The sequence below is a fragment of the Podarcis liolepis genome (assembly GCF_965112155.1).
Source record: "Podarcis liolepis genome assembly, chromosome: 7".
Taxonomy (NCBI): Eukaryota; Metazoa; Chordata; class Lepidosauria; order Squamata; family Lacertidae; genus Podarcis; species Podarcis liolepis.
Genome location: NC_139561.1, coordinates 13,135,358 through 13,162,632, shown reverse-complemented (window position 1 = coordinate 13,162,632; position 27,275 = coordinate 13,135,358). Strand labels below are relative to the sequence as shown.

The window sequence follows — 27,275 nt, the reverse complement described above, 5'->3', positions numbered from 1 at the left end:
CATATCATGGAGGACTCCCTGTTTACTGGACAGATCCCTCCTAGGCTCCCTCCCTGGAGTTATTAGTGCCCAGCTGGCCATCATTGGGGGAACCCAGGCAGAATCCCTGGGAAGATGGAGAAGGGAAAGCAGTTCCTTTTGGCTTGGACAGGGAGCACTTAGGAGCTTTTGCACAAGGTATTTTCCATGCTCCCTGGTGGACCTGCTCTTTAGTAAATGGTAAGAAGCCCCCCCCCCCAGCTGGAACATCTAAAAGGGAAGTACAGCATAACATGGCATGGGGTTGATGGGTGTGCGTGCGGGGGGCGGGGGGATTGACTGGCCTATGGCTTCGAAACCCAGCAGCATGTTTGGTCAACTACTTGGAGCCGAATTTTTCCCATTCGGGCCCTTCTGGTTGGTACAGTGGAACCTTGGTTTTTGAACTTAATCTGTTTCAGAAGACTGTTTGGCTTCCAAAAAGTTTGAAAACCAAGGATCCATGGGCTGGCTGCAAAGTCAATGGGGAAAAAATGAAAAACGTGGCTTGGAAGCCATTTGGCTTCCGAAAATCATTCAAAAACCGGAACGGTTACGTCAGGGTTTTCAACGTTTGGGAGCTGAAGCGTTCCAAAACAGAGGCGTTCAGGAACGAAGGTTTGACTGTATTTGCAAAAGCAGCTTGGGAGGCTCCCTTGAAGTGTCCCCAGAAAAGAAGGCCTGCTGTGTCCACTCCCAAACTCATCCGCTGAGGAAGAAGAAGAGGAGAAGAAGCCAGAGTTGGCATGAGCAGCCAGCAGCCCCCATCCAGCCACTTTGAGACGGAAGCTTTGCTGACCAGAGAAATGTGGATTATGGGTTTTGAGACACAGCCGCTCCAAGCCTTTAGCCTCAAAGGCGGCAGTAGCGCTGGCTTCGCACTCTTTTTCTTTCTTTTTTTCGCACATTCATCAGCTTCTTTTGAAAAAGCCTCTGGAGTGGGGCGGTAGGTCTGGTGGCGCGGAGAGGCGCTGGTGGTGCTGGTGTGAGTCAGGTTCCCCATGGGAAGGGGGGGGGTCTGCCTCTTCCAAAACCTGAAGAGCCCACTGGCTTGCAGTAGAAGACAGGAATGTTAATGAAGAGGCTGGATGGCCGCCTGGGCTCTCTAATTACGCCAGGGAGGGAGCCTAGCAGGGATCCGTCCAGTAAACAGTTCCTCTCCAGCCCTGGGCTGCTGTGTAGCAGTCTCTTGTCAGTCTCTGGAGCTGGGAGGGGGCAGCCACCCCTTGTAAGTTCAGGCTTCCAAAACAGCGCCCTGAGACACACTCTCGGATGCGTTCTTTTTCTCCCAAGATGCCTAAAAGTAATTGGCCTTGAATGCAAAGGGTTAATTAAAACTGGTGGCAGCTCCCAGCTTGGAACCGATGGGTTCCGCGTCTCTTTTTTGTGCTGCTCAACTGAAACAGCAAAATTTCACCCTTATCCAGAACATTTTCTTTGGAGCCACCGGACTGCGCTCTCTCATTACCGCACTAAGACCACAGGAAGGTGCTTTAGACAGAGTCAGACCCTTGATCCGTCTCACTTGGTATTGTCTGCACTGACTGGCAGACTCAGTAGGGTAGCCTTCCCTCTGCCACTAAGCTCTGTCCTTTCCAAAAGATTTGGTTCGGGCCTGCAGAGGCCCCCTGACTTACTGTTACTGTAGGAAATTCAGCACCTCCTCTCTGCTCCATTGGCACTTTCTCAAAAGCAAGAGGTGCCGGAGCTGACATCCACCTGGGACACCTTCTGCCCTTAAACCTTCCTTGCAGAGCCCCAATGTGCAGGTGCGGTTTGTGGCTCTGGGGAGTCGGGCAGATGCACTTTGTGCATGCCCAGAGAAATGTTGGCATCTTCTTGACTTGAATCCTGGCAGGCCCAGAGTTCCCACCCCCCTGCAGTCTTAGTGGTATCATATAGTTGGTGCTGGGTTTTTTAAGGATGGGAGGCAATTAAGGTGTAAGAGTTTTCAATGCTTTCTGTGCTTGCTGCGTTAAGGCCAGTCTGACTGGTGGTCTGTGCCAATGGGAGCCATGGACCAAAACGGCAGGAGGGCACCAGCTTGGGCAATGCTGTTCTTGCAGATCACGTTGTAAAGCCCAGCTCTTTGGCTTTGGGCTCTGCGTGGATCCTGTTGCGCTCCTGACTAGCAGATTCCTGTGTACCACTTGGTCATGGATCCTCTGTCATGTATAGAATTGTGGGGCGGTTTCTCTCCCCCTCCCTCCCTCCCTCCCCGTTCCAAGTGGCTAAAATACAGGCAGTCAAAAAAAATCAAAAATCAAATCCACACACTGGGAAGGGAGGGGAGAGCAAAGTTTAAAATTAACTCTGGAAGTTGGTGGGAAAGAAAAGCTGTTCCAGATGCTGCCTGCCTATTTATTTATTTTTATTTTAAGTGAAGAGTCCAGGGAAACCATGCAAGATGACAGGCAGGCAGGCAGTTGGGGTGGGGGTTGGTTGTAGGGGGAGGGAAGAGAGCGCATTGCTTGCCCCTTTCTTTAGCAATAAATCAAAGTAGCTGAATAGGTTCCGATTTGGGAAGGGAAGGGTCGCTGTTTTTTCCTGCTTTAAGGGGGCTGGGAAAGGAGAGGCAGTGCGGTATAGCGGTTGGAGGGCTGGGTCAGGGCTGGGACCCCAAGTTACCCTGCAAGGTGGTTGTGAGGATAAATTGGGTGGCGGGTCTGTGTACATCGCTTTGAGCTGGTTGGAGGAAGGGATAGCTATAAATGTCCTAAATAAATATGTTGTATGTGGTTATTAGTCCTTGGGGCTTTTAAATAAATAAAGTAAGTAAGTTTCAGTCTGACTTGAAGGCAGCGTACACTGGATGTCAGTTCCTGGGGGACAAAGAGGGAAGGGAGAGTCGCTTTCATGCCACAGTTGTGAGTTTCCCAGAAGCGTCTCTTTGGCCACGGACTAAATGGGTCCAGCAAAGCTGGCTGTGGGTAGACAAGTATTAGAAGCCTCCATTTTCCAAAGGCCTGGGATAGCTTGGAAAAACATGAGACTCTCAGGGTTGTGAGTTCAAGCCCCACGTTGGGCCGAAGTTTCCTGGATTGCAGGGGGTTGGACTAGATGACCCTCGTGGTCCCTTCCAACTCTGTGGTTCTATGACCTGGTGCCTAAGGCAGGAGAGGGCTGTGGTGCTCACTGTTTGCTGGGTGCAGGGGCCTTTTGACCCTGCAGGGTTGCATTCTGGCGGAGTGGCAGAAGGGCCTTCAGAAGCAATTTAAAAAAAAAAAACCCTTTAGCCTGCCATGCAATGCGAGGGATGCCCTGCAACCCACAGCCCAGCTCCTTGGCTTGAGGGCAGCGCAAGGAGGCAAATCCCCACCATATCAGCCCTGCAGTCAGTGCAGCGGTGCCAGTCCAGCACATTTTAAAATGTGCTCTGCCTGGATAGCTCAGTTGGTTAGAGCATGGTGCTGATAACGCCAAGGTTGCAGGTTTGATCCCTCTGCTTATTCCTTCATTGCAGAGGGTTGGATTACGTGGTCCTTGAGGTCCCTTCTATGCTGTGGTTGCTCAAGTCAGGGAGGGCTGGGAACTGTAGTTTTGGGTCTTCCTGGGAGACTCAGAAGGCACCTCTGATCAGCTCCAGCTCTTTGCTGCTGCAGATTCCTGGGGATAGACGCTTAGACTGGTTGCTCCTTCCTTTACGGCTGGTCCAAAGTCCGAGAAACAAACTGAGTGTCCGTGAGAGCAGGGAAGGGCAAGAGTCCAGGGCAAAAAGAGGCAGGCATCTCCACCCGTCTCTCCCTCTCTGAGATGCACCAGGCTAGTTTTCCATGCTGGGATATGACATTAATGAGAGGTTTAGAGCTCTGGCAACCAAAGCTAAGCAACCCATCCAAAGACTGCATCTGGAAGAGATTTGTGGGGGGAAAGAATCTCTGGAGAGCGGCAGGCGCAAGAAACCCCGAAAGGCTGGCAGGGTTTCTGTCTGCGGAGAGACAAGCGAAGGGCCCTTTGCAGAGAGGAGGGCCAGGCAGAGCCGATTGAGGGGGGGGGCATAATTCAGTAGGTACAGCACCTGCTTTGTATGCGGAAAGCCCCAGGCTGAGTCCTAGTTAGAAGGATCGCAGGCTGGAAAGGACCCTGGAGAGCTGCTGCCAGCCCGAGTAGACAGCACTGGGCCAGAGTTTGTGAAAAAGGCAACTTCGGAAGGACGGGACACATCTGCTTTGCTTGCAGACGTTTCCTTGGTCCAGTCCCTGTGAAAGGGTTTTGGACAACAGGAGCCGGGGAATGTGCTGCCAGTCAGAGCAGACCATCCTGAGCTGTGTACAGCGGCAGTCTGACTTGTGATTTGCAAAAGCTTCCTTAGTGCATGTTTGTTGCTTCTGCAGAATCCCCCCCCCCCTCAAAAAAACAAACCACCAGGCCCTATTTTGGCCTCCGCAGGCCCCTTCCTCCAGCTGAACCTATTTGTGAAGACGTGGGGCTTTTGTTCAGTTGCAGGTGAAATACGGTTTCTGGACTGTGCCCAGGTATTGCTCTCTGGAGATGCCTTTTCTGTCTGGCCTTGGCCAGACTGGCCTCCCAATCCCTGGGGGCCACCCACCTCCCTCCCTTTCTCTTGGGAGCCCTTTGCCCTTCTGTCACGGGGCCCCCACCCTGTTCCCAAACAACCAGCCTCTGCTTTACAGCCTGAGCAGGTTACTCAGCACCTTTCTCCCCGCCAACGGGGAAAATATAGAAGTAAACCAAGGAAGGAGCTTGACTACAAGATAAGAACGAGATAATAGGGCTTCCGGATGTCGGATGTCCGAGGGCAGCTTCCTGCCAGCAGACTTGGCTCACCAAACTCTTGCCCAAGGAGGCACGGCCGGTGGCTATCATGGTCTAAGAGAGGCAGGAGCAGAGCAAGAGCCTTGGGCAGGGACACAGGCAGGCAGCTGAGCCACTCTGTTGTGCTTCTTCTGCTGAAGCAAAGTAGTCAACAAGATTTCCCATCCATGGAGAAGGCAGAGCCGTGAAGCATGCAGAGAGATAACAGGCACCCTCCTCTGAGCAGCACTTGCAGGATACTTTGGAATCACCATATTTTTCACTCTATAAGACGCACCAGACCACAAGACGCGCCTAGTTTTTGGAGGAGGAAAACAAGAAAAAAAAATATTCTGAATCTCAGAAGCCAGAACAGCAAGAGGGATCGCTGCGCAGCGAAAGCAGCAATCCCTCTTGCTGTTCTGGCTTCTGGGATAGCTGCACAGCCTGCATTCGCTCCATAAGACGCACACACATTTCCCTTTACTTTTTAGGAGGGAAAAAGTGAGTCTTATAGAGCAAACAATACGGTACTCCCCCCCCCTACAGTGCTCTCCGAAGCACTCAGCTGGAGAATTACAAATCTATGAAGAGCAGGCATATCTTTGTCTAATCAAAGAGTTAAGGTGATACTGCCTGGGAGGGCCGGCTTCTGTTGATCTAGGGAGATGGCAGGATTTTATTATTTTCAAAGCGTTGCACAATGGTGGAGTTAGACTGGACACAAAAGCATTTAGCTGAATGCTCAGCTGACTGCCGTGAAAAGCACGCTAGTATTAAAAACAATTAACCGGGGGAGCGGGGAGCTGTTTTGCAACCCAAAACCAAAGGAAAGAGAAATAATATCTGTCTGCTGCAGGTAGAGGAGAATTAATTGGCATTTATGGCCTGTTTTCTCACAGGCGCAATAATTTGATTAGTGTAACAAGCATGGCTGCAATAAAAACATGCTTTAAAACTAAGTGGATGTAAGCCCACCAAACTGAGCAGGCAGAGACCAGCTGGAGGAGGACCCACGTCTATCTGCTTCTGCAGTGTGTGTAGTTTTCTGAACTGAAACTGAAGGAAAGCACCTGCCTTGTACCAGAAGGACGCATGACGTATCTTCTCAATCAGATCCCCAAAGGAAGAGGTTGGCTCTCTCCTTGCAGCCGCAGGGCAGGGCAGCGAAACTCACTTCCCTCCTTCCCCTTAGTCAGGGACAAGGTGCTGTTTTCTGGCCAACGGGGCCGCTTGAGCACTTCAGATGTAGCCCCAGTGTCGGATTTACATATAAGCTAAACAAGCCTATAGCTTAGGGCCCCACTTTCTTGGGGGGCCCCAAAAAATTTAAACGGAAAAAACCCTGGATGTACATTTCCAAAATATAAGATTAAAAAAAAACCCAAATAAAGTAAAACCTACATGCAGCAACAGTGTTTTGTGTTGTGTAGGCTCCTATGATGTAAGTCATGGGCCCCGCCTGCTAGCCTGCTCCCTAAATATCACTGGTTTGCCCATTTCTATATATAGGGTGCCTACGTTCTGCGTGGACTGGGTGCATGGAAACTTGTGCAAATGGCTTTAGATACCCATTAGGTCCATAAATGACCACATAGCATATATTCAACACAAAAAACAGCGACAGTTTGTTGTTGGCAAAGGACAGCTGGGCATAGAAAGGGCCCCACTACCTTCAGTAGCTTAGGGCCTCGTCAAACCGGCCCTGTGTAGCACTAGTGGTGAAATGGCTGTGTGAACTACGCCACTGATCTTATTTTGGGGGCTGGGAGGGTGAAAGGTGCAGGGCCCTTCCCACAAGAGCATTGAGGATAGCTCAATGTTGTCCAAAGGCATGCTTTCAGCATCCATCCCTGCTGGACCATTCCCTGCCCACTTCCCAGCCCGCTTAAACTCAGGCTAGGAGCCCTGTTGGGTGGGTGGCTTAGCTGTTCAGGTTGGGACACCACAGCCACAACCAGGAGATTAAGAAACCCCTTTGTGTTACTCAACTTGACTCAGGCTCCTTAAGCGCCCTGCGGCAAAGCTGGCCTGCTGACACTGCGCAGAGTTATGTGCACCTGGGCCTGATCTGGGTAACGAGGCAGGGCAAAATTGCTCCTCCTGCAGCCTGACACCCACTTTCTGGGGATGTTAACATCAACTCCCCCCGCAAAGAAGGGCAGAGACTCCCAAGCTGGCTGCGAGAAAGGAGCTCTTTGCTGTTTCAGGTTCACAAAGTGCCTGGGGTTCCATACCATGGTCTCCTAAGAATTACAGTGGTACCTCAGGTTAAGAACTTAATGCGTTCTGGAGGTCCGTTCATAACCTGAAACTGTTCTTAACCTGAAGCACCACTTTAGCTAATGGGGCCTGCTGCCGCGCCGCCGGAGCACGATTTCTGTTCTCATCTTGAGGCAAAGTTCTTAACCTGAGGTAATATTTCTGGGTTAGCGGAGTCTGTAACCTGAAGTGTATGTAACCTGAGGTACCACTATTTTGGGAAAGGGGTTTTTTTTGTGGGCTTAGGCTTTAAAGACATGGCCAGTGGTATTAAATAACAGTGTCCCTGAGCATGGGCAGAGTTGCTCCCTGTCACCACTGAACAGTCACAGCTAGGATTTGGAGGCTCGGTTTTCTGGTCTGAAAGTGTTTCACCAGTGCAAGTTGGGAGCACCTTAGTTCTCTGAGCCCTGGAGGGGGAAAGCTACCTTCCCCCTCCTTCCATCTCTCTTCCTTCTACTTCTTAATAGCTTAGCGTGGCAGGGCGTGCTCTCTGGGACATGCTGGGACTTCATAAGCCTCACAAGACGCCTCCTCTATGTGTCCAAATCAAAATCACCCCACTCTGGCATTGGAAAGCTCCAGCTGTTTAGTGCGTACTTTGGGATGCCACAACCAGGGATGTTTATACCCCTCCCAAACTCTAATTTTATAGGACCCAACAACAAAAAAATTGGGGGGGGGAGGGAGGAGTTGGTCCTGTATGAAGCTCTCTGTGAGGTTGAGAGTCCTCCATGCGATAACCGTCTTTTTCTTCATATCCCTTTTCTCCTCAGTTGTCGTACTGGACTTTGCCAAGGCACAAGGGGATCTGGGCTGGCTCACCAATCCTTACGGCGCGGGGGTAAGTCTTGTTGTCGAGTTTCTCCTGCTTTAAGGAAACTGCTTCGTGCGCGAGGTACATTTCCCCGCAAAATACAAGAGTATGCTGCCCTTTGAATGGTCCTCCCCCTGTCCTTAAACTGCCTGATGGTGGGGCCATCAATGGATTTGTTCACACGGTGGTGGGTTGCTAGTGGAACTGAAGCTTGGGCGTTGCTGATTACCTGTTTAGCCTGGAGAAGAGGAGGTTAAGGGGTGATATGATAGCCATGTTCCAATATATAAAAGGATGTCACATAGAGGAGGGAGAAAGGTTGTTTTCTGCTGCTCCAGAGAAGCGGACACGGAGCAATGGATCCAAACTACAAGAAAGAAGATTCCACCTAAACATTAGGAAGAACTTCCTGACAGTAAGAGCTGTTCGACAGTGGAATTTGCTGCCAAGGAGTGTGGTGGAGTCTCCTCCTTTGGAGGTCTTTAAGCAGAGGCTTGACAACCATATGTCAGGAGTGCTCTGATGGTGTTTCCTGCTTGGCAGGGGGTTGGACTCGATGGCCCTTGTGGTCTATTCCAACTCTATGATTCTATGATTCTATGATTCTATGATTCTATGATTCTACCTCACAATATAAAAGGAGGAGGAAACAGGGGTAGGCGTCTTGGGAGAAATAAACGGCAGGTATAATGACTTGGGAAATGTAGATTGAATTCTTACATCTGCTTCAGATGCTCCATTCAAAGCAGAGGCAAAATGGAAGGAAGAGAAGAATTCCTAAGCAAACTTTGCGTTAAGAAACCCCCACTCCAACAACATTTACACGGGATTAACATGAGTGGCTTTTAAAGATTTACTTTTATTTAGTTATTCATTAAATTTCTATCCCTCCTTCCCATAGGAGCCCAGGACAGCAAACAGGATTTTAAAAACGAATGATTGAATGAATAAAAGCCATCTAATATCCTCATAGCTAAATAATTTCGAGGTTGCCAGAAACAGTATATATTTGAGCCATCAAATGCTTGGGTGAATCAAAATGTTTCAAATGCCTATCTTGATGTTTGTGAGAGAGGCAGGGGCACCTCACTAGAGAGGGCCTTTCATAAATGAGGTGCTGCTACCAAGAAGGCCCTGTAAAGGCTCCTTGATGGTGCATCTCAGCGTATTTGAGGCTTGGAACAGTCAGTAGGGGAAATTTGCAGCCTTCGTGTCTGACTTAGCAGCTTCCCAGGACAGCAGATTAGCCATAGTTGAGAATGAAGGTGTTACATTTGCTTGGCACTTGAACCACAAATAGTCTCTGCTTGAACCTATTGTTTCAAAATCTGTTTTTCCTGGTGTGCTGCTGTTTCCGGTGGCTGTCACTTCCACAGATTATTACTTGTGCAAGAAGGAGCATTTCCTCTAACGGCAGCCATTTTTTCTTCCCACCCCCAGTGGGATCTTCTCCAGAACGTCATGAACGAGTCCCTCATCTACATCTACTCGGTCTGCAACGTGATGGAAGGGGAGCAGGACAACTGGCTGAGGACCAACTGGATCTACCGCGGCGAAGCTCAGCGCATCTTCATTGAGCTCAAGTTCACCGTCCGAGACTGCAACAGCTTCCCCAGCGCCACCGGCACGTGCAAGGAGACCTTCAACCTCTTCTACGCGGAGTCAGACGTGGATTACGGCATCAACTTCCAGAAGCGCCAGTTCCGCAAGATCGACACCATCGCCCCGGACGAGATCACGGTGCGGGAGGACTTTGAGACGCGCAACGTCAAGATCAACATGGAAGTGCGCTCGGTGGGGCCCCTCACCCGAAAGGGCTTCTACTTGGCCTTCCAGGACATTGGGGCTTGCGTGGCCCTCCTGTCTGTCCGGATCTATTACAAGAAATGCCCCAAAGTCTTCCGCAACATGGCCAGCTTCCCCGAGACCATTGCTGGCGCTGACTCGCAGGCCTTGGCGAAGGTGTCGGGCGAGTGCGTCAAGGATGCCTTAGCCAACGAGGACCTGTTCATGCATTGCAACTCGGACGGGGAGTGGCTGGTGCCCATTGGCGAATGCCGCTGCCGCGAGGGCTACGAAAAGGATGGGGACAGTTGCAGAGGTAACTAGGCTTTGCTTCTTGTTTTACTCCTGCGTCGCTGAACTTCCCAGTTGTCATTCGGACAAAGCAATACTTGTCAGAGCCCAGCGAAGGGAATGGAGGGTGCAATTGATGCCACAATGCCCCTACTTCATCCTAGTCACCCAAAGCCCACCTGAACAAAAATGGCGATTTCATAAAGTGTCCAGGGCAGGCTCTATGACTTCTGCTGATGTGAGGCAGCTGTTGCTGCTATTCCTCTTTGCCCTCAAGGTGGGAACTTGATTTCCGGGGGGCACAGTCAAGAGCAATGGTGGTGGTCTCTAGTGGCACACTGGGCCCTACCTGTTGTTGTGGGCTTCAGTTATGCCTGCGTAGCACCCACAAGGACTCTGCCCCTCCTGCTCCCAGTCTTTCCAGCTATCTGACTCTGGTCAGGTGCAAGCAAGCAGCTTCCACTCTGAGAAGTGCTGGATCTGTCAGGTACCAGCAGTTTCTCTCTACTGGGGCCCATGGAAATTACAGACTTTTAATCCTTTGTCTAGTCACATGAGGGCCCCAGAAAATGTGTCTTCAAGCTTCTTATGGGGGTGGGCTGGCTGTTCTCTTCTTCTTTCATGCCCCCACTTCAAATCTGCCATAGCAAGCCACAGGAGTGGGGAGACGACTAACAGGAAGCCAACCCATAATGTTCCCTTTTCTCTGCAGTTCTGTCTTGTCCTGTCTGCATGGTGCCAGCAGATTATTACTATTTCTCAGCCAAAGTGTTAATGTTGCTTGCTAAGTATTTCACTGCTGCTACCCCTTGGTCCATTTGTTTGGTGAAGTTTGATATTGACAAAGGCTGAAGATAAGTATTCTACACTTCTCCAGTCTGGCCAGAAATGTTATGCATTCAGCATTTCTTGCCGTGTGTGTGTGAGAGAGATCCCCCTTCCCCACCCGCTCAGCCCCTGATCCTAAAAGAGCTCTCAGTTCCAAATTCTGGAATAGTGGCCTTTGTGCATCAGGACATTCTCTGCTAGACAAAGAACCTAAGAATCTACCTAATGCCAAAGCAGATCCTTGGACCATCCATCTCTCTCGGTACTGCTGTAGCCCCTGCACTGCCCTTTTGCTCGGGGGATTCAAAATGGGGAGAGAATCGGTTAACAGGGGAGAGTGGATCAGTAGAGAAGCAAGTGGCCTCGCAAGGCAGCTCATGTCAAAGCTCATGTATCTTTGTATATAGACATTTCCAGGGTTGATTCCATTTTACCAAACTCCTTTTTTATACTGCCATATAGAGAAAGTGAGAGCAGCAGCCAAGTCCCCTCCGCTCACACCTGTCTTGCTCTTCTGTTCCCCACCAATCCAACTGAGTGAGCCCCCTTGTTGGGAGGTGGGGAGTTGTGGGGGGGGGGCGGGCAGGAGGAGGCAGCAGCCGCCAAGAGGCTTTGCTTCAGGAATGTGCCTGGGTTTTGCAAAGAGAGAGGGAGAAGGAGATAAGGAACCTTGAAGGTTATGGAGTAATACAGGCATCTTGAGCAAGCCTTCTCTCTCCCCCATACACACTATCAGGCTCACCTGATAGAGGCTGTTATCTCACTTCCCTCCTGCATGATATCGGAGGCCAAAGGGGGAGCCAAAACATGGGGAAGGGAGCTGCTGCTGGCTGCTCAGTTTCTTCAGATGGCCTCTCTCCAACGTCAACGAGAAGGAATTCAATTTTTCGATGGCGTGGACAGACTCCATGCCTGGAGAGAGCAATGTACCCCTCAGGGGAGACATGGCTGAACAAGCCTGCATTTAAAGGGGGCGTGATTTTACCCTCTTACCCATTTTTAGCCACTCATGGGGTGCAGTGGGGCCCAGAGAGCTGCTAAGGAGCAACTTATCTCCATTGAGAGTGATGCTGCTTGGCCTCTGGAGATCCAGAGATTGTTTTCTTGCTGCGGAGGGACTGGACGGAGGAGCTGGGGTGGACGACTGGACATGGTGTCCACTCCCTCTGTGGTTGATCACCACCTCTTGTCGGGAGTTTCAGTGCCTCTGAGCTTATGCGGAGCGCTGCCCCTCACCCTCCTGCAACCACGTGCGGGATTTCATCAAAAGTCAAATCATTTCTTTTTCTTTCTTTTAAAGAAAGGTGAGAGCGTTGCCTAGAAACACTTGTTTGATTTCCTATCTGGTCTGGCAGGGCGGGGAGTAGGATATCTTGGTTTGGATTTGGAAGCAGAATAGAGGATTTCTCTCCTTTCCTCCCTGCCATTCTACAATGGCACCCAGCATCTGCCCCCCCCCCCCACCGCCAACAGTGCTGGTTTGCAGACCCAGAGTGGTTGCCACAGTGACAGCCAATGCCTTTGTCCCACCCTCTGCATTTGTCTGGTGCTAGGGGAGATGCCGTTGGGGGGGGGGGCTGCTTCTGGGAATCGAAAAGAAGAAAGGGTGGCCTTGGCTCCAAGAGTGATGGCGGTGGGTGGAGAGGAATAACTGCTGTTGTTTTTCCCCCTAACTCCTTTCTGCCTTGATCTTCCTTGTTACATCCCTGCCTCCCAAGACGTTCCCTCCATCAGTTGTCTCTTGCGGGGGAGAAACGTAGAGCCATTTCCCCCCTTCGAGAGCCAGTGTGGTGTAGTGGTTAAGAGCGATAGACTCGTAATCTGGTGAACCGGGTTCGCTTCCCCGCTCCTCCACATGCAGCTGCTGGGTGACCTTGGGCCAGTCACACTTCTCTGAAGTCTCTCAGCCCCACTCACCTCACAGAGTGTTTGTTGTGGGGGAGGAAGGGAGAGGAGAATGTTAGCCGCTTTGAGACTCCTTCGGGTAGTGATAAAGCGCGATATCAAATCCAAACTTCTTCTTCTAAGCCATTTATTCCTTGAGCGTTTTGCAGAAGCTTACCTGCCTAACCCCAGCTCTCTCTCATGATGGGATAAGCTGCTCCTCTGTGGGCCCCTCTCCTCTTTTCCAGGCTGCCCTCCCCTGTTGGCTCCCCCAGCCATGGCACAGCCCCCCTCCAGATCTCCTAATCCGGGCCTCCTTTCTGAAAGGGGGAGCACCTTCCCACCTCTCCCCCCCCCATTCCCTTCTCCAGTGGCATCTCCACCTCCAATGAGCCTCCAGCCTGGCTCAAAGCATCCTTAACAGCAGCAGCAGCAGAAGAAGAAGCTTCCCATCTTCTCTCCCATCCATCTGGGGAGATGTGGCAATCACCCGCAGACCAAGCACCCAGCCATCTTCCACCCCCCCAACTAAGCCCCAAGCCTTGGACCCTTAGCAGGGGTGTCTCCAAAGACACTGGTCCTCTGTCCTATCTGAATGGAGGCATTGTTTTCCCCTGAGAGAGAGGGTGTGTGTGTGCATCTGTATATGAGGCTTGGGTAGGGACCCCGCTGGCTTATAAACTCGCCCTCATTAAACCAGACTGGCTGTTGGTGCTGTGAATGGCAAGGGCTGACATGTCCCTTTGTCCCACTCCGCCTCGCTCTCCTGGCTGTCTCCTTGCTCCTCCAGCCTTGATTCATGGCTGCTTAAATGGCTTGCCGCGCTCTCCAGATTTATCTGGCTATCTCTTGGCATCAGCGTCTGCACGATTTCAGGCACCACCCACACGCGACTCTCAAATTTCACCTGCTAAGGAAACCGGTGTAACCCCTCCAAAAAACCTTAGTGCCATAGGAAGGCCTTGGGAATCCCCTAAATGGTGGCCTGCTTGGCATTCCATCTTAACTGGGTCAAGTCACACAAATGAATTAGTGATTGGGTGGCAAGCTTCCCTTCTCCTCCAATAAAGGTAAAGGGACCCCTGACCATTCGGTCCAGTCGTGGCCAACTCTGGGGTTGCAACGCTCATCTCGCTTTATTGGCCGAGGGAGCCAGCGTACAACTTCCAGGTCATGTGGCCAGCATGACTAAGCCGCTTCTGGCGAACCAGAGCAGCACACGGAAACACCGTTTACCTTCCTGCTGGAGTGGTACCTATTTATCTACTTGTACTTTGATATGCTTTTGAACTGCTAGGTTGGCAGGAGCAGGGACCGAGCAACGGGAGCTCACCCCGTTGCAGGGATTTGAACCGTCGACCTTCTGATCGGCAAGTCCTAGGCTCTGTGGTTTAACCAAAGCGCCACCCGCATCCCTCTCCTGCAATAGCGGTGTTTATTTTTCTCGCCCTGGCTTTTTAAACATGGTTTTTAAACATGGGATTTCTGGGAGGAAATAGCTCCAGCCTGCTAGGTGTTGCAAAGAGTACAGAGTAAGGCAAGCGGGTGTCGCTGCATTTGAGTTTTCTGGCACCAACGGGTATTGGGCAAGGAGGAGACTTCAGAGTCTCTGCTTGGCGGAGACCCTGGGGGTTGCAGCAAACTGCATTGGGTGTGTGGGAGAGGGGGGGCATTGACTTCTGCTGGCTTGGCCACCCCCCACCTGCACCCTGCCCACACGTTCTGCCATTGGGCTGTAGCTGTCTCCCTCCCAAGGCCAGTCGCATTCTGCAGCCGCCGCTTCCTCCAGCGGGAGGGGGGCGGGATTGGAAAAAGGAATTTGCCCTTTTGTGTAAAGATACTCTGACCTCCCATCCCTCTGGCCTCTGTGAAAAGGGAGGCCCATGGGCAGGAAACAAAGGCAGTTTATCTTCAGGAATAAACACAGATATTCTTGGCTTCCTGCACACATTCCCGCCCGGCCCCCCCTCCAGCCCCCTGCCCTTCACTCCTTTTTAGCTCCTGCTGGCAGCTTCTGTACTGCCACCAGCCATCACCATCTCTCTGTGTGTGTTTTGCCTCTCTCCCTGCTCTGGCCTTCAAGTAAGAGAGATTGCCAAGGAGGGTTCTATTCGCTTGGCAACTCGGGGGGCAGGCTGACAATATCTCAAAAGGCCAACTGCCCGCCCGCCAGAGCCTTGGCATGGCATTGTGTGCTTCTGCGCTCTTGCCTACGGCACGAGGCCAGCCGAGTGGCGTCATGTTCAGAAGGTGAATTATTGAAAAAGCACCAGGGCACCTGCCAGCAAACATTCCGCTTCTTATGTTTGTATGCAATGGTCCAGCTCTCAGGATGTCCCTTTTGTATATCGATGGTATTAGTCAGGTTGTGACGTCGAATGGGTTTAAAAGGTGTCCCCCGGATTGGTCAGGCAGTAGGGCTTGGTTGCTTGTTTTTTAAAAAATGGGTGCCTTAATACACGTGTTTATTTAGAGCCCTCTTTGGAGTCGTCCTCTGATGCCTCTTCTGAGACAGTGCATTCATTCATCCTTTCCCAACAGTGCATGCTTTTTGCTCCAGGACAATTGTGTTTTACCCATATGCAAACTTAACTGCCTTAATTCACGCTATTGATTGACATGCTCTTTTAAATGGGTTGCAAGCCTAGTTTTTGCAGCAACGTTGTACAGTGGTACCTCGGGTTAAGTACTTAATTCGTTACGGAGGTCCGTTCTTAACCTGAAATTGTTCTTAACCTGAAGCACCACTTTAGCTAATGGGGCCTCCTGCTGCCGCTGGAGCACGATTTCTGTTCTCATCCTGAAGCAAAGTTCTTAACCCAAGGTACTATTTCTGGGTTAGTGGAGTCTGTAACCTGAAGCGTATGTAACCCGAGGTACCACTGTATTTTTTTTTAGAGTTGGAAAGGGACCCTGAGGATTGTCTAGTCCGACCCCTTGCAATGCAAGAAGATGCAGCTGTCCCATTCAGGGATCGAACCTGCAACACCACGCTCTGACCAACTGAGCTATCCATGATCTATCTAAGATTTTAAAACTGTAATGTGAAAACACGGTACAAATGATCACAAGTCATGCTGAGGTGGCCGCTGTCCCATTAAGGCCCCCTCTGGGCTATTGTTTAGAGGACTCCGAACTAATCAAGAAGCTGTTGCCATCTTAACCAAGTTTCTTAAACAGAAATCTTCTGGGGGGAGTGGTTTGGGGCTTCTGTGGATTCTGAACTGCTGTGATGGATCAACAGACCAGGTGGGGGGACAGCAGCAGACACCTGGTGGGCAACATCCTCTCTCCCCCCCCCCCAGCCACCACTCCCTGTTAATACTTCGTACTGGGGAAGCAGCTGCCAGCACACCTGCCTCTGGAAGTCCCAGGGAGAGCCTCGACATGCCCAATAATTGCACACGGAAGCGAGTCTCAGCCAAGGGTGGCTGCGCTTATCTTTTGTGGGCATTTAACCGCTCAAACTAGAAATGTGTTCTAGACTCCTTCAGATGGCATCTGTGGAGTGGGGGGGGGGAGCATTCTCGGTCCTTTCCAGCCCAAACATTTGCTGCCTCCTGGCACACTCCACAAGTCCAAGCCAGCTGGGCTTAACTGGGGGTTGGACTCGATGGCCCTTGTGGTCTCTTCCAACTCTATGATTCTATGATTCTAAATATCGCTTAAGTAAAGCTTCTATCTCTCTCTCTCTCCTCTGCGGGAGGACCAAAAAAACCCCCAGCATTCAGGTTTAACATGATGCCAGCTGCCAAATTCAAAATGGAGGGAAAGGAACAACTTGCCCTCTCTCTCTCTGCACCCCTGATTGCACCCTGCTGTGGCAAAGAGGAGTGTGGGAGGCTGTGTCAGGCCATCCTGTTTGTGGGTCATCTTGGACCCTGGTGGGTCTTTGCTGGAAATATGCCTCTTACAGTTTGACACCCCCCCCCAAAAAAAGCTAGTGTCTTGATCAAGGGAAGTCATAACCCCGCTCTATTCTGTCAAGACAATAAACAACTATTTTACTTTTAAAAGACAACTGTTCCCTGTTTAGGGAAGTTTTTAATGTCTGATGCTGTATTGTTTTTAATATTCAGTTGGAAGCCACCCAGAGTGGCTGGGGAAACCCAGCCAGATGGGCAGGGTATAAATAATAAATTATTATTATTATTATTAAAATTAAAATAAAATTTTATTTACCGTATATCCCGCCCTCCCCAGCCGAAGCCGGCCTCAGAGCAGCTAACAACAATGAAAGTAACACAGTTTACATAAAATCACAATCAATTAATTGAAATTCATTCTAAAATCAATTCAAAATCAAATGAATGGCAACCATTGGGCTAGAGTTCTATGCATTGGTCAGGCCACACCTGGAGTTTTGTGTCCAGTTTTGAGCCCCACAATTTACGAATCATAATTGACAAGCTGGAAAATGCGCAGAGGACGGCAACCAAGGATGATCAAGGGTTTGGAAACCAAGCCTTATGAGGAACGATTGAAGGCGCTTTTTCTCCTGTAAAAGAGGAGAGCGGGAAGAGATAGGATAGCCATCTTCAAAGATCTAAGGGGCTGTCACATGGAAGATGGAGCAAGCTTCTTTTCATCTGCCCTGGAGGGTAGGATTTGAACCAAGGGCTTCAAGTTACAAGAAAGGAGATTCTGACTAAACACCGGGAAGAACTTTCTGGCAGTTAAGAGTTGTTTGCTAGTGTAACAGACTCCCACGAGAGGTAGAATCATAGAATAGAATCATAGAATCATAGAATAGAATCATAGAATCATAGAATAGAATCATAGAATCCTAGAGTTGGAAGAGACCACAAGGGCCATCGACTCCAACCCCCTGCCAAGCAGGAAACACCATCAGAGCACTCCTGACATATGGTTGTCAAGCCTCTGCTTAAAGACCTCCAAAGTAGGAGACTCCACCACACTCCTTGACAGCAAATTCCACTGTCAAACAGCTCTTACTGTCAGGAAGTTCTTCCTAATGTTTAGGTGGAATCTTCTTTCTTGTAGTTTGGCTCCATTGCTCCGTGTCCGCTTCTCTGGAGCAGCAGAAAACAACCTTTCTCCCTCCTCTATGTGACATCCTTTTATATATTTGAACATGGCTATCATATCACCCCTTAACCTCCTCTTCTCCAGGCTAAACATGCCCAGCTCCCTTAGCCGTTCCTCATAAGGCATCGTTTCCAGGCCTTTGACCATTTTGGTTGCCCTCCTCTGGACACGTTCCAGTTTGTCAGTGTCCTTCTTGAATTGTGGTGCCCAGAACTGGACACAGTACTCCAGGTGAGGTCTGACCAGAGCAGAATACAGTGGCACTATTACTTCCCTTGATTTAGATGCTATACTCCTATTGATGCAGCCCAGAATTGCATTGGCTTTTTTAGCTGCCGCGTGGTGGTGACCTCTCCTTCCTTGGAGGCTCTTAAGCAGAGGTTGGGTGGCCATCTGTCATTGATGCTTTAGTTGAGATCCCTTGCATTGCAGGGGGTTGGACTAGATGACCCTTAGGGTCCCTTCCAGTTCTATGATTCTATGAAATACAATTCAATGTAAGCATTGAGGCAAAAGAGGTCCTCGTTTCACGCACGCACCAATAGGGTCTGAACTAGGAGTGAATGGTCAGGAAAGAGGTAGTGAAGGCCTCCTGCCTTTGGTAGCATGACAGTTTTACAGGTAGCACTTTTGTTTCTAAGCAAACAGAGATCACAGACCACACACACAAGATATTGAAAGAGGTTAAGACTGGGGATGCTGTTTCTGGAGAGGCAGCTTTCAAGAACAAGACCCTCTTTTCCATTTAACAACCTGGGTGTGTGTGTGTGTGTGTGAGTGGGTGTGTGTACGTGCGTGTGTGTTTCTTTTTTTAAAAAAAACAGCAATCTCTTGAATGCAAGTAAAGTTCCATTTGAAACTTTTGAAAGCAGAAGTTTGAAAATGCAGAAAAGCATTTCAAATAGCTAAGATTTGCTATGTTCAGGGGGAACAGTTAACAAAATGGTATTTTGTGGCTTCTGTTCTGGAGCCCATCAGATTCGGGAAAGGATTTTCCCCACTCCAGCCCAGCCTGGGACATTATCTCTTGGCATCAGGGGCTGCTGTGACCAGACAGGATGGTACAGAGTTCCATTGGGAAGACCATGGCATTTTCTCCAGGCACAAAGATGCTTCTACCACTGTCTGGTTCCCAGGAAGGTTTTTGAGTAGGCTGTCTTTTGAAAAATAGTTTCTCTGCATTGAATGGAATGGAGTCTCTGCCTAAGGGCCGCTGGATTGGTGCGATCCTGGTAGAAGTGCCCATAGGGGGCTGTTGCTTGCAAGAAAGGAGTCCTCATGCCAGCTGCTGACTTAAGGCATTGAGTGCTTTCCAAACGGGAACCGGAGGCTTCCAAAGAGCTCTTCCTTTGTAGATCCCTCAAGGAAGTGACGCGATCCCAGGGGGATTTTGAGGAGCAAACTGAGTTCCTATGGAAGAGTTTACTCATGCAGGAAATAAGTAAGAGTTGCTCGTCTCAGGCATTGGCCTAGGTAGGCTGGGGCTTTCCTCTGCACGTCCTTCCACCCTCCCCTGTAATGTGCGTTCACCATGATGCATGCGCAGTCACGAGGCACACTGGAAAACTGAAGAAGCAGCAGCAGTAGAGGTGCCCCAATGGATGCACACGTCAGCTTGGAGTGTGTTTTCATTTCCACTGAACAGATTAAAAGGACCTGAGTGCATCTCTCCTCCCTTGCCAAGTATTCTTTGAAAACTAAAGTGGTTAATGATCTTTGGATTTACCTTTTTCTTAAGTTCTGGTGGAACTATCATTCCCATTGAACACATGGGGAACTGAGATCGAACGGTGACTTTGTGGTTTGATTTGAACTCGGGTCTTTCCGATAAAAGTCATCTCTCCATACATTGTCTGCCATGGGCTGTGGTTAGGATCCCCGGGAGAACTAACCCAGCCCTTCTTTTCTCTTCTTTGCAGCTTGCTCACCTGGGTTTTTCAAAGAGGACATCTCCAACAACGCCTGCTCAAAATGTCCCTTGCACACTCTGCCGTCTTCCGAAGGTTCCACCTCGTGCCCTTGCGAGGAAGGCTATTTTCGGGCTTTGACTGATCCTGTTTCCCTGCCATGCACAAGTAAGTGGGAGATCTAAGCGGTACGATTGCCCCGTGTCCCAGGAAATGAAAAAGGCTTGCTGCGTTGACGGCTATCCGCTCGGAGGTTCATCAGTGTCCAGAGGCAGTTTGCAAGTATTTAATGAAACCAAGCAGCCTTGGATAAGCTACTGCTGTTTTACTCAGTTTGTGTCAGTCACAGGAGGGAAGGCAGGAAGCGACAAAAGCAGCAGACTCGCTCCTGGGCGATGCGAGAGTCCCTGTGGACAATATTTGGTGAGGGGTGGGATAGATACCTGAGATGGAGAGAAGGCCAGAGCGAGGAGAGAGGGACGGAGGATAGTACCAGAGAAAAGAGCCAAAAGTTGGAAGTGAAAGCCTAGGAGTTGCTGGGCTAACTGGGGAGTGGTCCTCTGCCCTGCATCAAAGAGACCTGTTCATTTTTTTCATTAGGCCCCTTTTTTTTTCTTCTCCATTCACAGGACCCCCTTCTGCTCCCCATGGGGTCACAGCCATAGGCTTGGGCGCCAAGGTTCAACTGCGCTGGTCCTCGCCCCGGGACACAGGTGGCCGCAAGGACATCACCTACAGCGTGTCGTGTGAGCAGTGCTGGCCGGAGTCGGGAGAGTGCCGGCCCTGCGACACCACACTCCGGTATTCGGAAAACCCTCACAACGTGGCCGGCACTTCCCTGACCGTCAGTGATTTGGAGCCACACGTTAACTACACCTTCACGGTAGAGGCCCAGAACGGAGTGTCCTCCTTTAGCCCACGGCGCAGCTACGGCGTCACCAGCATCAGCGTCAACCAGACTGGTAAGGGGGCGCAACGTCACAGCCAAGTGAAAACAATGCAGATGTGCACTCTGAGGTGCCATTGGCCTGCACAAGTATCGTCCTGAGAGCTGTTGCCTTCCGACGCTGCTTTCTGGAAGCATAGGGCGAGTGCTGTTGGGGCAAAATGTGTTCTGATCCAAGATGGCTGCTCTTGCGATCCATGCCACTGCACAAGGGGCATTCCCTGGTTCTTGAACGTGTCCTTTTCTCACACGGCAACCACAGCAAAGAAACTTCTTGGATGCTAAGGACGGGACTAGGGATTTCCCGGAAGAGCTGAGCCCTGGCTGTTTTGTGTTGGGTTTCCCAACCACCACTCCCTTTTAAAGCTTCGTTTTACCAAAAAAAAAAAACAAAAAAAAACCCCACACCGCCTTACAGGATCCTGCAGAGCCCAATGCACCATCCAAATTTGCCCAGAGGCTCTTTGGATAGCTGGATGGGACAGAGGAGGAGACAGCTGTGTGTGTTTTAGATAAAGGTAGCAGTGTTCAGTTGTTGAGCAAGTTTAGTTTTAGTTTTAATATGCGCATAAAGCAGCCAAGAGGTTGCAAGCAGTGCAGAGGGCCCAGTCCATAGAGTGTACTGCATCCAGAAAATAGTTTTAGCTCAGAGCTTAAGCCCTGTTAGTAAAAGCTAAACACAACCACACACACAATAGCCTGTCTAAATTTGAAACTATATGTATAGATTAGCATATGCTAATTCGTGTCATTTGCCTTAAGCACTTGGCCACACCCTTGTTATGAAGGCAGCTGTGCAGAGTGGGGTCTTGTGGTTTGTTGGACTTTATTTTGGACCTGGGTATTCATCAGATCTGCAAATCTAATTTGAACAAACTCTCAAAGTCGTAAGATGCCTCATTACAGATGAGTTTGCAAATTCTATATGGATCTGGGGCTACTGGCTGGCTGGTGACTAGGGCAAATGGTTTTGGCTGGGGAGGGTGCAATCCACTGCAGCATGCCAGACTTTCTCCTCCTTCTCCATGCTCAGAACCTCCCCGAGTGACCTCAGTGACCATGGATGGCCGCACCACAACCAGCCTAAGTCTGTCCTGGACTGTCCCACCCCGGCAGCAAAGCCATGTCTGGAAGTACCAGGTCACCTACAAGAAGAAGGTATCTGTCTCTCCTTGGCACTTCTTTGCTGTTAACCTTGAGCAACGCTCCCCCTCCCCCCAATCCCCCAGCCCATTTCACGGGGAGAAACTGAGCCATGCGAGTTTTTGTGTGTTCCTTTCCTTGCAGAAAGATGAGAACAGCTACTCTGTACTGCGCTGCGAAGGGAGCTCTGTGACCCTCCCGAAGCTCACCCCTGGGACCAAGTACTTGGTGAGCGTCCAAGCGCTGACCCAGGAGGGTCAGGGAACCAACAGCATGGAGCACGAGTTCGAGACGCTTGATGAACGTGAGTTTTGGGGAGGCAGAGCTCCTCTAGTTAATGCCGAAGCAGGGAAAGTAAATTTGGGGGCGGGGGGGGGGGGGGACGAGGACTGGAGCAAAGTCACCAGAAGAGGATGAACACACACACACACACACAGACACACAATCTGTTTTCGTATAGCAATGTTTTCCTAACCACCACCTTTTTCTTCTCTGCACCCCACAGGCTCTGACGGCACGAATACCACTGCAGTTATTGGGGGTTCTATTGCTGGCTTTGTTGTCACGGTCGCAGTGGTGGCGCTGATTGTCGTGCTCATTCGCCGAAGGCATGTGCTATTATTATTATTATTAGTAGTAGTAGTATTATTCTGTTTGTTTAAGGCAGCGGGGCAACAATGGCTTTTAGGAGAGCTGGATGCCGACTGCTCCTTTGCTTCCCACGGGGTGCAAACAGGCAACTTACGGCAACCTGTTACCTCCAGTCTAGCAGGCTTTGCAGGGTTGGTTTTGTTGTTTTTGTTTTTTTTAAATGATACCATAATCTATTTTTCCAGAGGCAAAAGTGGAATGAGTGTAGACTTCTCCCAAGTGCCTTCAGTTTTCAGAGAAATGGTTTGCAGCAAGTGAGCATTTTTGCCAGATAGCAAACTGTCTGGCCTTTCCCTTTTTGGGGGGGTCTCCTTTTTCAGAAGCAGTTAAAAAAAACTTGTTGCAGGGGGTTCCAATGGCTCTTCCATTAGCACATGCGAATATCGCACTCCATGTCTAGCAACATCAGCATCCATCTGATGTCACAGTCAAACCAGGCTGAACATGCTAGGCTTTGGAGATTCCCCTCCTGGTTTATTCCTGTTTGTGTTTTTAAACTCTTTAAGATAAACCATCAAAAGTGAAAGAGGGAGAGAAACATGCTGCTGAGTCATGGTGTCCTTACACCAGCCCCATGTGCTCTCTCCTCTGGGATTTGTATTTTTAAGCCATGAATTTGCACTTTTGCATTCGTAGGCCTGCTTGCACGTCCATTACATTGGTGCAACATGCCAAAATTTGGGAGGGCAGAACCTTAGGGGGTGAGGCTTGATCAAAGAACCTGACTTGAGAAAGCATATTTCCCAGAAATCAGTGGAAAGGACTGACCCAAAAATTATTTTTAATAAGTTAAAAGGTCTTTGAGAAGAAATGGGACAGAGGTTACAAAGTTTGATGCAAGGAGGTCTGTGTCTAGTGGATAAGGTATTCTGTGGGAGAAGGTACGGATAGGATTGCCTCACAGGATCACTCAAGAAAACCCTTATTGTTGTCATTTAGGAAAAGGAACTCAAGGGCCCGGCAAACACCAGAGGATGTTTATTTCTCCAAGTCTGGTGAGTAATGGTCACTGGCCACATCAGTGCAGGAGGTGGAATTTGCTGGATCTGAAACATCATACAGGACAGAAAAGGGCAAAAAATTTACAAGCTGTTTAGACCTCAAGAGAGAGCATTTATTGTTAAAGGGGCGCATTTGCTGTGTCTGAACCCACATGCATGTCCAGCACTCACATGTATTCACACACACACAAACCAACAAGAGGTTTGGGGTCTTTTGCTAGAGTTATAACATGTGTACATTTAGGAATACGTGTTTGCCTCTGTTCCTGCCTAAATAAAACTCCTGACAACCGATACTGAATTTTATTCTCGGCTGGAAATCCTAAAAGACCTCTTAAATGCCAGACAGGCAACCCAGTAATTTTTAGAGGCAAATAAAGGATTTTTACATTAAGATTCTTGAGAAGCACATCAGCAAAGGTGGCTTACTTTATTACACACAGTGTAATAAAGTTCTTCTGTTTTAGACAGAAAAAATTAAATATTTAAGTAGGGAGCAAATCCTACCATACACCTTAATCTAAAGAGTGGAAGAATCCCTGATATTCACAAAAGCGGACTCAAACTGATAGTAAGTTAAGAAATGGAGGGAGGGGAAGAAGAGTATTGGTGGCAGGGTTTGAGATGAGTAGCTAGTTTCATTGTGCTTTTGAATTTAACCCAGAATTTCTTGCCTGCTTCTCACCTCACCCATCTTGCAAATTAAGTGTTCGACTGAAAATCATCCTAGCAGGCTGTGACTGAACTGGCCGTCTTTTTCTCTGCTCCATGGCCGGATCATAGACTAACTTGGCAGTGGGCAACACTTGAAAAGCAGAGAGTTTAGGCATGGAACTGCTTTATAACAGCCTCTGCCAAGAGCTCCCCTTAACTGTGTTGTTCCTCTTCGCCCCACAGACCAGCTCAAGCCCCTGAAGACGTATGTGGATCCCCACACCTATGAAGACCCCAATCAGGCAGTCCTGAAGTTCACAACTGAGATTCATCCTTCGTGCATCTCCCGGCAGAAAGTCATAGGGGCAGGTAGGGTGCCTTCCATCTATCTTGCACAATGCAGTTGGCTGATGGAGGTGGAGAGCATGTCTCTTCTCCCATGTAGTCAAAGCTAGTTTCAGAAGGAGCTTTCAGAAAGGGAACTGGTAATGCTGACTTCGATCTTCAGGTTGAAGCTGCCTCTGCTCATCCGCCCTGTAGTTATTTGAAAAGAATATTAAACACTTCCACGTTTTTCTTTTTTTGCCAGGTGAGTTTGGGGAAGTCTACAAGGGAACGCTGAAGAACAGCAAGAAGGAGATCCCAGTGGCCATCAAGACGTTGAAATCTGGCTACACGGAGAAGCAACGCATTGACTTCCTGAGCGAGGCGAGCATCATGGGCCAGTTTAACCACCACAACATCATCCGCCTAGAGGGAGTTGTCTCCAAATGTAAGAACCCCTAGATAGGATTTAAGGACCTGGGTGGCTGTTACTGGGTTCCTGTTCCAAGCTACCTCTTTCTGCAGGGCCAGTTCCAAGACACCAGACTCCTGGGCAACTGCATCAGAGTTTGGAATCTACTTGGCTCTCATAAGCCAATTCTCTCTCTCTTTCTCTTTCCAGATAAGCCGTTCATGATCATCACAGAGTACATGGAGAATGGTGCCCTTGATAAATTCCTGCGGGTAAGTCGTATTCTGTTCATCGCTGGCCTCCTTCTCATGTATACTGTGAGTAAGAAGAGCCTGTTGGATCAGGCCAGTGGCCCATCTAGTCAGCATCCTGTTTGCAATGTGGCCAGCCAGATGCCCATTACAGGAAGCACTAAAGCAGGTTTTTATGAACTGAAAGAGCCTTTATTCTTAAAGGCAGCATGTACATATTTTAAGTCAAAAGGAATAAAGCTTCTGCTTAAGAAACTAGCATTTAGCTTGCATGTTATTTAGTCGTTTAGTCGTGTCCGACTCTTCGTGACTCCATGGACCAGAGCACACCAGGCACTCCTGTCTTCCACTGCCTCCCACAGTTTGGTCAGACTCATGTTTGTAGCTTCGAGAACACTGTCCAACCACCTCGTCCTCTGTCATCCCCTTCTCTTTGTCCCCTCCATCTTTCCCAACATCAGGGTCTTTTCCAGGGAGTCTTCTCTTCTCATGAGGTGGCCAAAGTATTGGAGCCTCAGTTTCAGGATCTGTCCTTCCAGTGAGCACTCAGGGCTGATTTCCTTAAGAATGGAGAGGTTTGATCTTCTTGCAGCCCATGGGACTCTCAAGAGTCTCCTCCAGCACCATAATTCAAAAGTATCAATTCTTCAGCCATTAGCCTTCTTTATGGTCCAACTCTCACTTCCATACATCACTACTGGGAAAACCATAGCTTTTACTATACGGACCTTTGTTGGCAAGGTGATTTCTCTTCTTTTTAAGATGCTGTCTAGGTTTGTCATTGCTTTTCTCCCAAGAAGCAGGCATCTTTTAATTTCGTGTAGGTCCTAAATCCTTCCCTTTTTGCCTCAACAGGAAAAAGATGGGGAATTCTGTGTTATACAGCTGGTGGGCATGTTGCGGGGTATTGCCTCTGGTATGAAGTACTTGGCCAGCATGAATTATGTCCACCGGGATTTGGCTGCCCGCAACATCCTTGTCGACAGCCAGCTCGTCTGCAAAGTCTCCGACTTTGGTCTCTCCCGTGTCCTGGAGGATGACCCTGATGCCACCTACACTACAAGTGTGAGTGATAACGGCTGCTGCCCCGTCATGTTACATTACGGTTCTGTCCCACCATTGCCAAGGAAGCTGCAACGGGTGGGAAAGGGGATGCAATATGAGAGCCAGGGCTGGCATCTGGAGGAGCTGCCCATAGTATAGGAGGAAGAAATAGGGAAGCCAGAAAGGTGTGGTTATAGGGGGTCCAAATGGGAGGAAGGAACTTCTAACTTGCTGGCAGCGGATGATCAATGGAATGCGTGTGACCAGTAGCAGGAAGTTTGCTTTACTGCTCAGTATAATAGGGAGCCAGTGGGAATTAATCCCAGGCTCTAGGAACACCTGAAGAAAGAAGAGGAAGGAAGGAAGGAAGGAAGGAAGGAATGCTTGTTTCCCATGACTCCTAAGATAGCTGCTGGCTAAGGTCTCTGCCCTGGTTCCGGAAGGATTTGACTTCTAGTCATCAACATCTGCCACTTTGCTAAAACACGAGACCTTGCTTTTCTATCAGGAACATCAGAAGTTGCCTGAACGGAGGAAAGCACACATTTAGAGAGCCTGGGAATTAGAAAGTGTTTTCTCCCCCAAATCAGTGAGCGCCTTGGGAGTCAGAGGTTCTGAGGGTTTCGGTGTGCTTGTCCCTTGCAGGGTGGGAAAATCCCGATCCGGTGGACGGCACCGGAGGCTATCTCTCATCGCAAGTTCACCTCGGCTAGTGATGTCTGGAGCTATGGAATAGTGATGTGGGAGGTAATGTCCTATGGTGAACGGCCTTACTGGGAGCTCTCCAACCACGAGGTAAGCTATTGGATGTCCTTGTGTGGGTGCTAACTAAGGGGCAAGTGATGTCCCTACTGGTGACCAGATTGCTGTTGGATCCCTTGTGTTTGGAGTTTTCTGGCTAATGGAGCAGAAAGCTAGTTCTAGGAGATACAGTTGAAATATATAAAAAAAATTAAAAAAATGTCCAGTAGCACCTTAGAGACCAACTAAGTTTGTTCTTGGTATAAGCTTTCTTGTGCATGCACACGTCTTCAGATACACTGAAACAGAAGTCACCAGACCCTTATATAGTGGGAGGGTGGGGGGTTTTTTTGTTGACGAGTGTTAACGACTACAATTAGTCCTACAGGAAAAAGCAAGGGATAGTATGCAGGTGATTAGCATATGTAATGAGGTAGAAATCCAATATCTCTATTAAGACCAGGTCTCTCCATAGTTTTCAGTTTAGTGATAAGTTGTAATTCAGCAACTTC

The 27,275-nt window shown here is 49.4% G+C and overlaps 2 protein-coding genes across 3 annotated transcripts in view; both read left to right on the top strand.

The window, feature by feature from the left end:
- Positions 1 to 27,275, top strand: part of LOC310712084 (uncharacterized protein) — a 142,356-nt gene that overhangs the window by 57,103 nt on the left and 57,978 nt on the right. The window lies entirely within an intron of this gene.
- The window catches only part of EPHA2 (EPH receptor A2), a 33,932-nt gene that overhangs the window by 3,371 nt on the left and 3,286 nt on the right, over positions 1 to 27,275 (top strand). For both annotated transcript variants that reach the window (XM_083514629.1, XM_083514630.1), the window contains exons 2-14: positions 7,812 to 7,879; positions 9,293 to 9,953; positions 19,609 to 19,764; positions 20,226 to 20,558; positions 21,576 to 21,700; positions 21,830 to 21,989; positions 22,191 to 22,293; positions 23,276 to 23,331; positions 24,235 to 24,360; positions 24,581 to 24,763; positions 24,938 to 24,999; positions 25,834 to 26,043; positions 26,668 to 26,817. In XM_083514629.1, the coding sequence (XP_083370755.1) occupies positions 7,812 to 7,879; positions 9,293 to 9,953; positions 19,609 to 19,764; positions 20,226 to 20,558; positions 21,576 to 21,700; positions 21,830 to 21,989; positions 22,191 to 22,293; positions 23,276 to 23,331; positions 24,235 to 24,360; positions 24,581 to 24,763; positions 24,938 to 24,999; positions 25,834 to 26,043; positions 26,668 to 26,817 (2,393 nt within the window). The remainder of the gene's footprint in view (positions 1 to 7,811; positions 7,880 to 9,292; positions 9,954 to 19,608; positions 19,765 to 20,225; positions 20,559 to 21,575; positions 21,701 to 21,829; positions 21,990 to 22,190; positions 22,294 to 23,275; positions 23,332 to 24,234; positions 24,361 to 24,580; positions 24,764 to 24,937; positions 25,000 to 25,833; positions 26,044 to 26,667; positions 26,818 to 27,275) is intronic.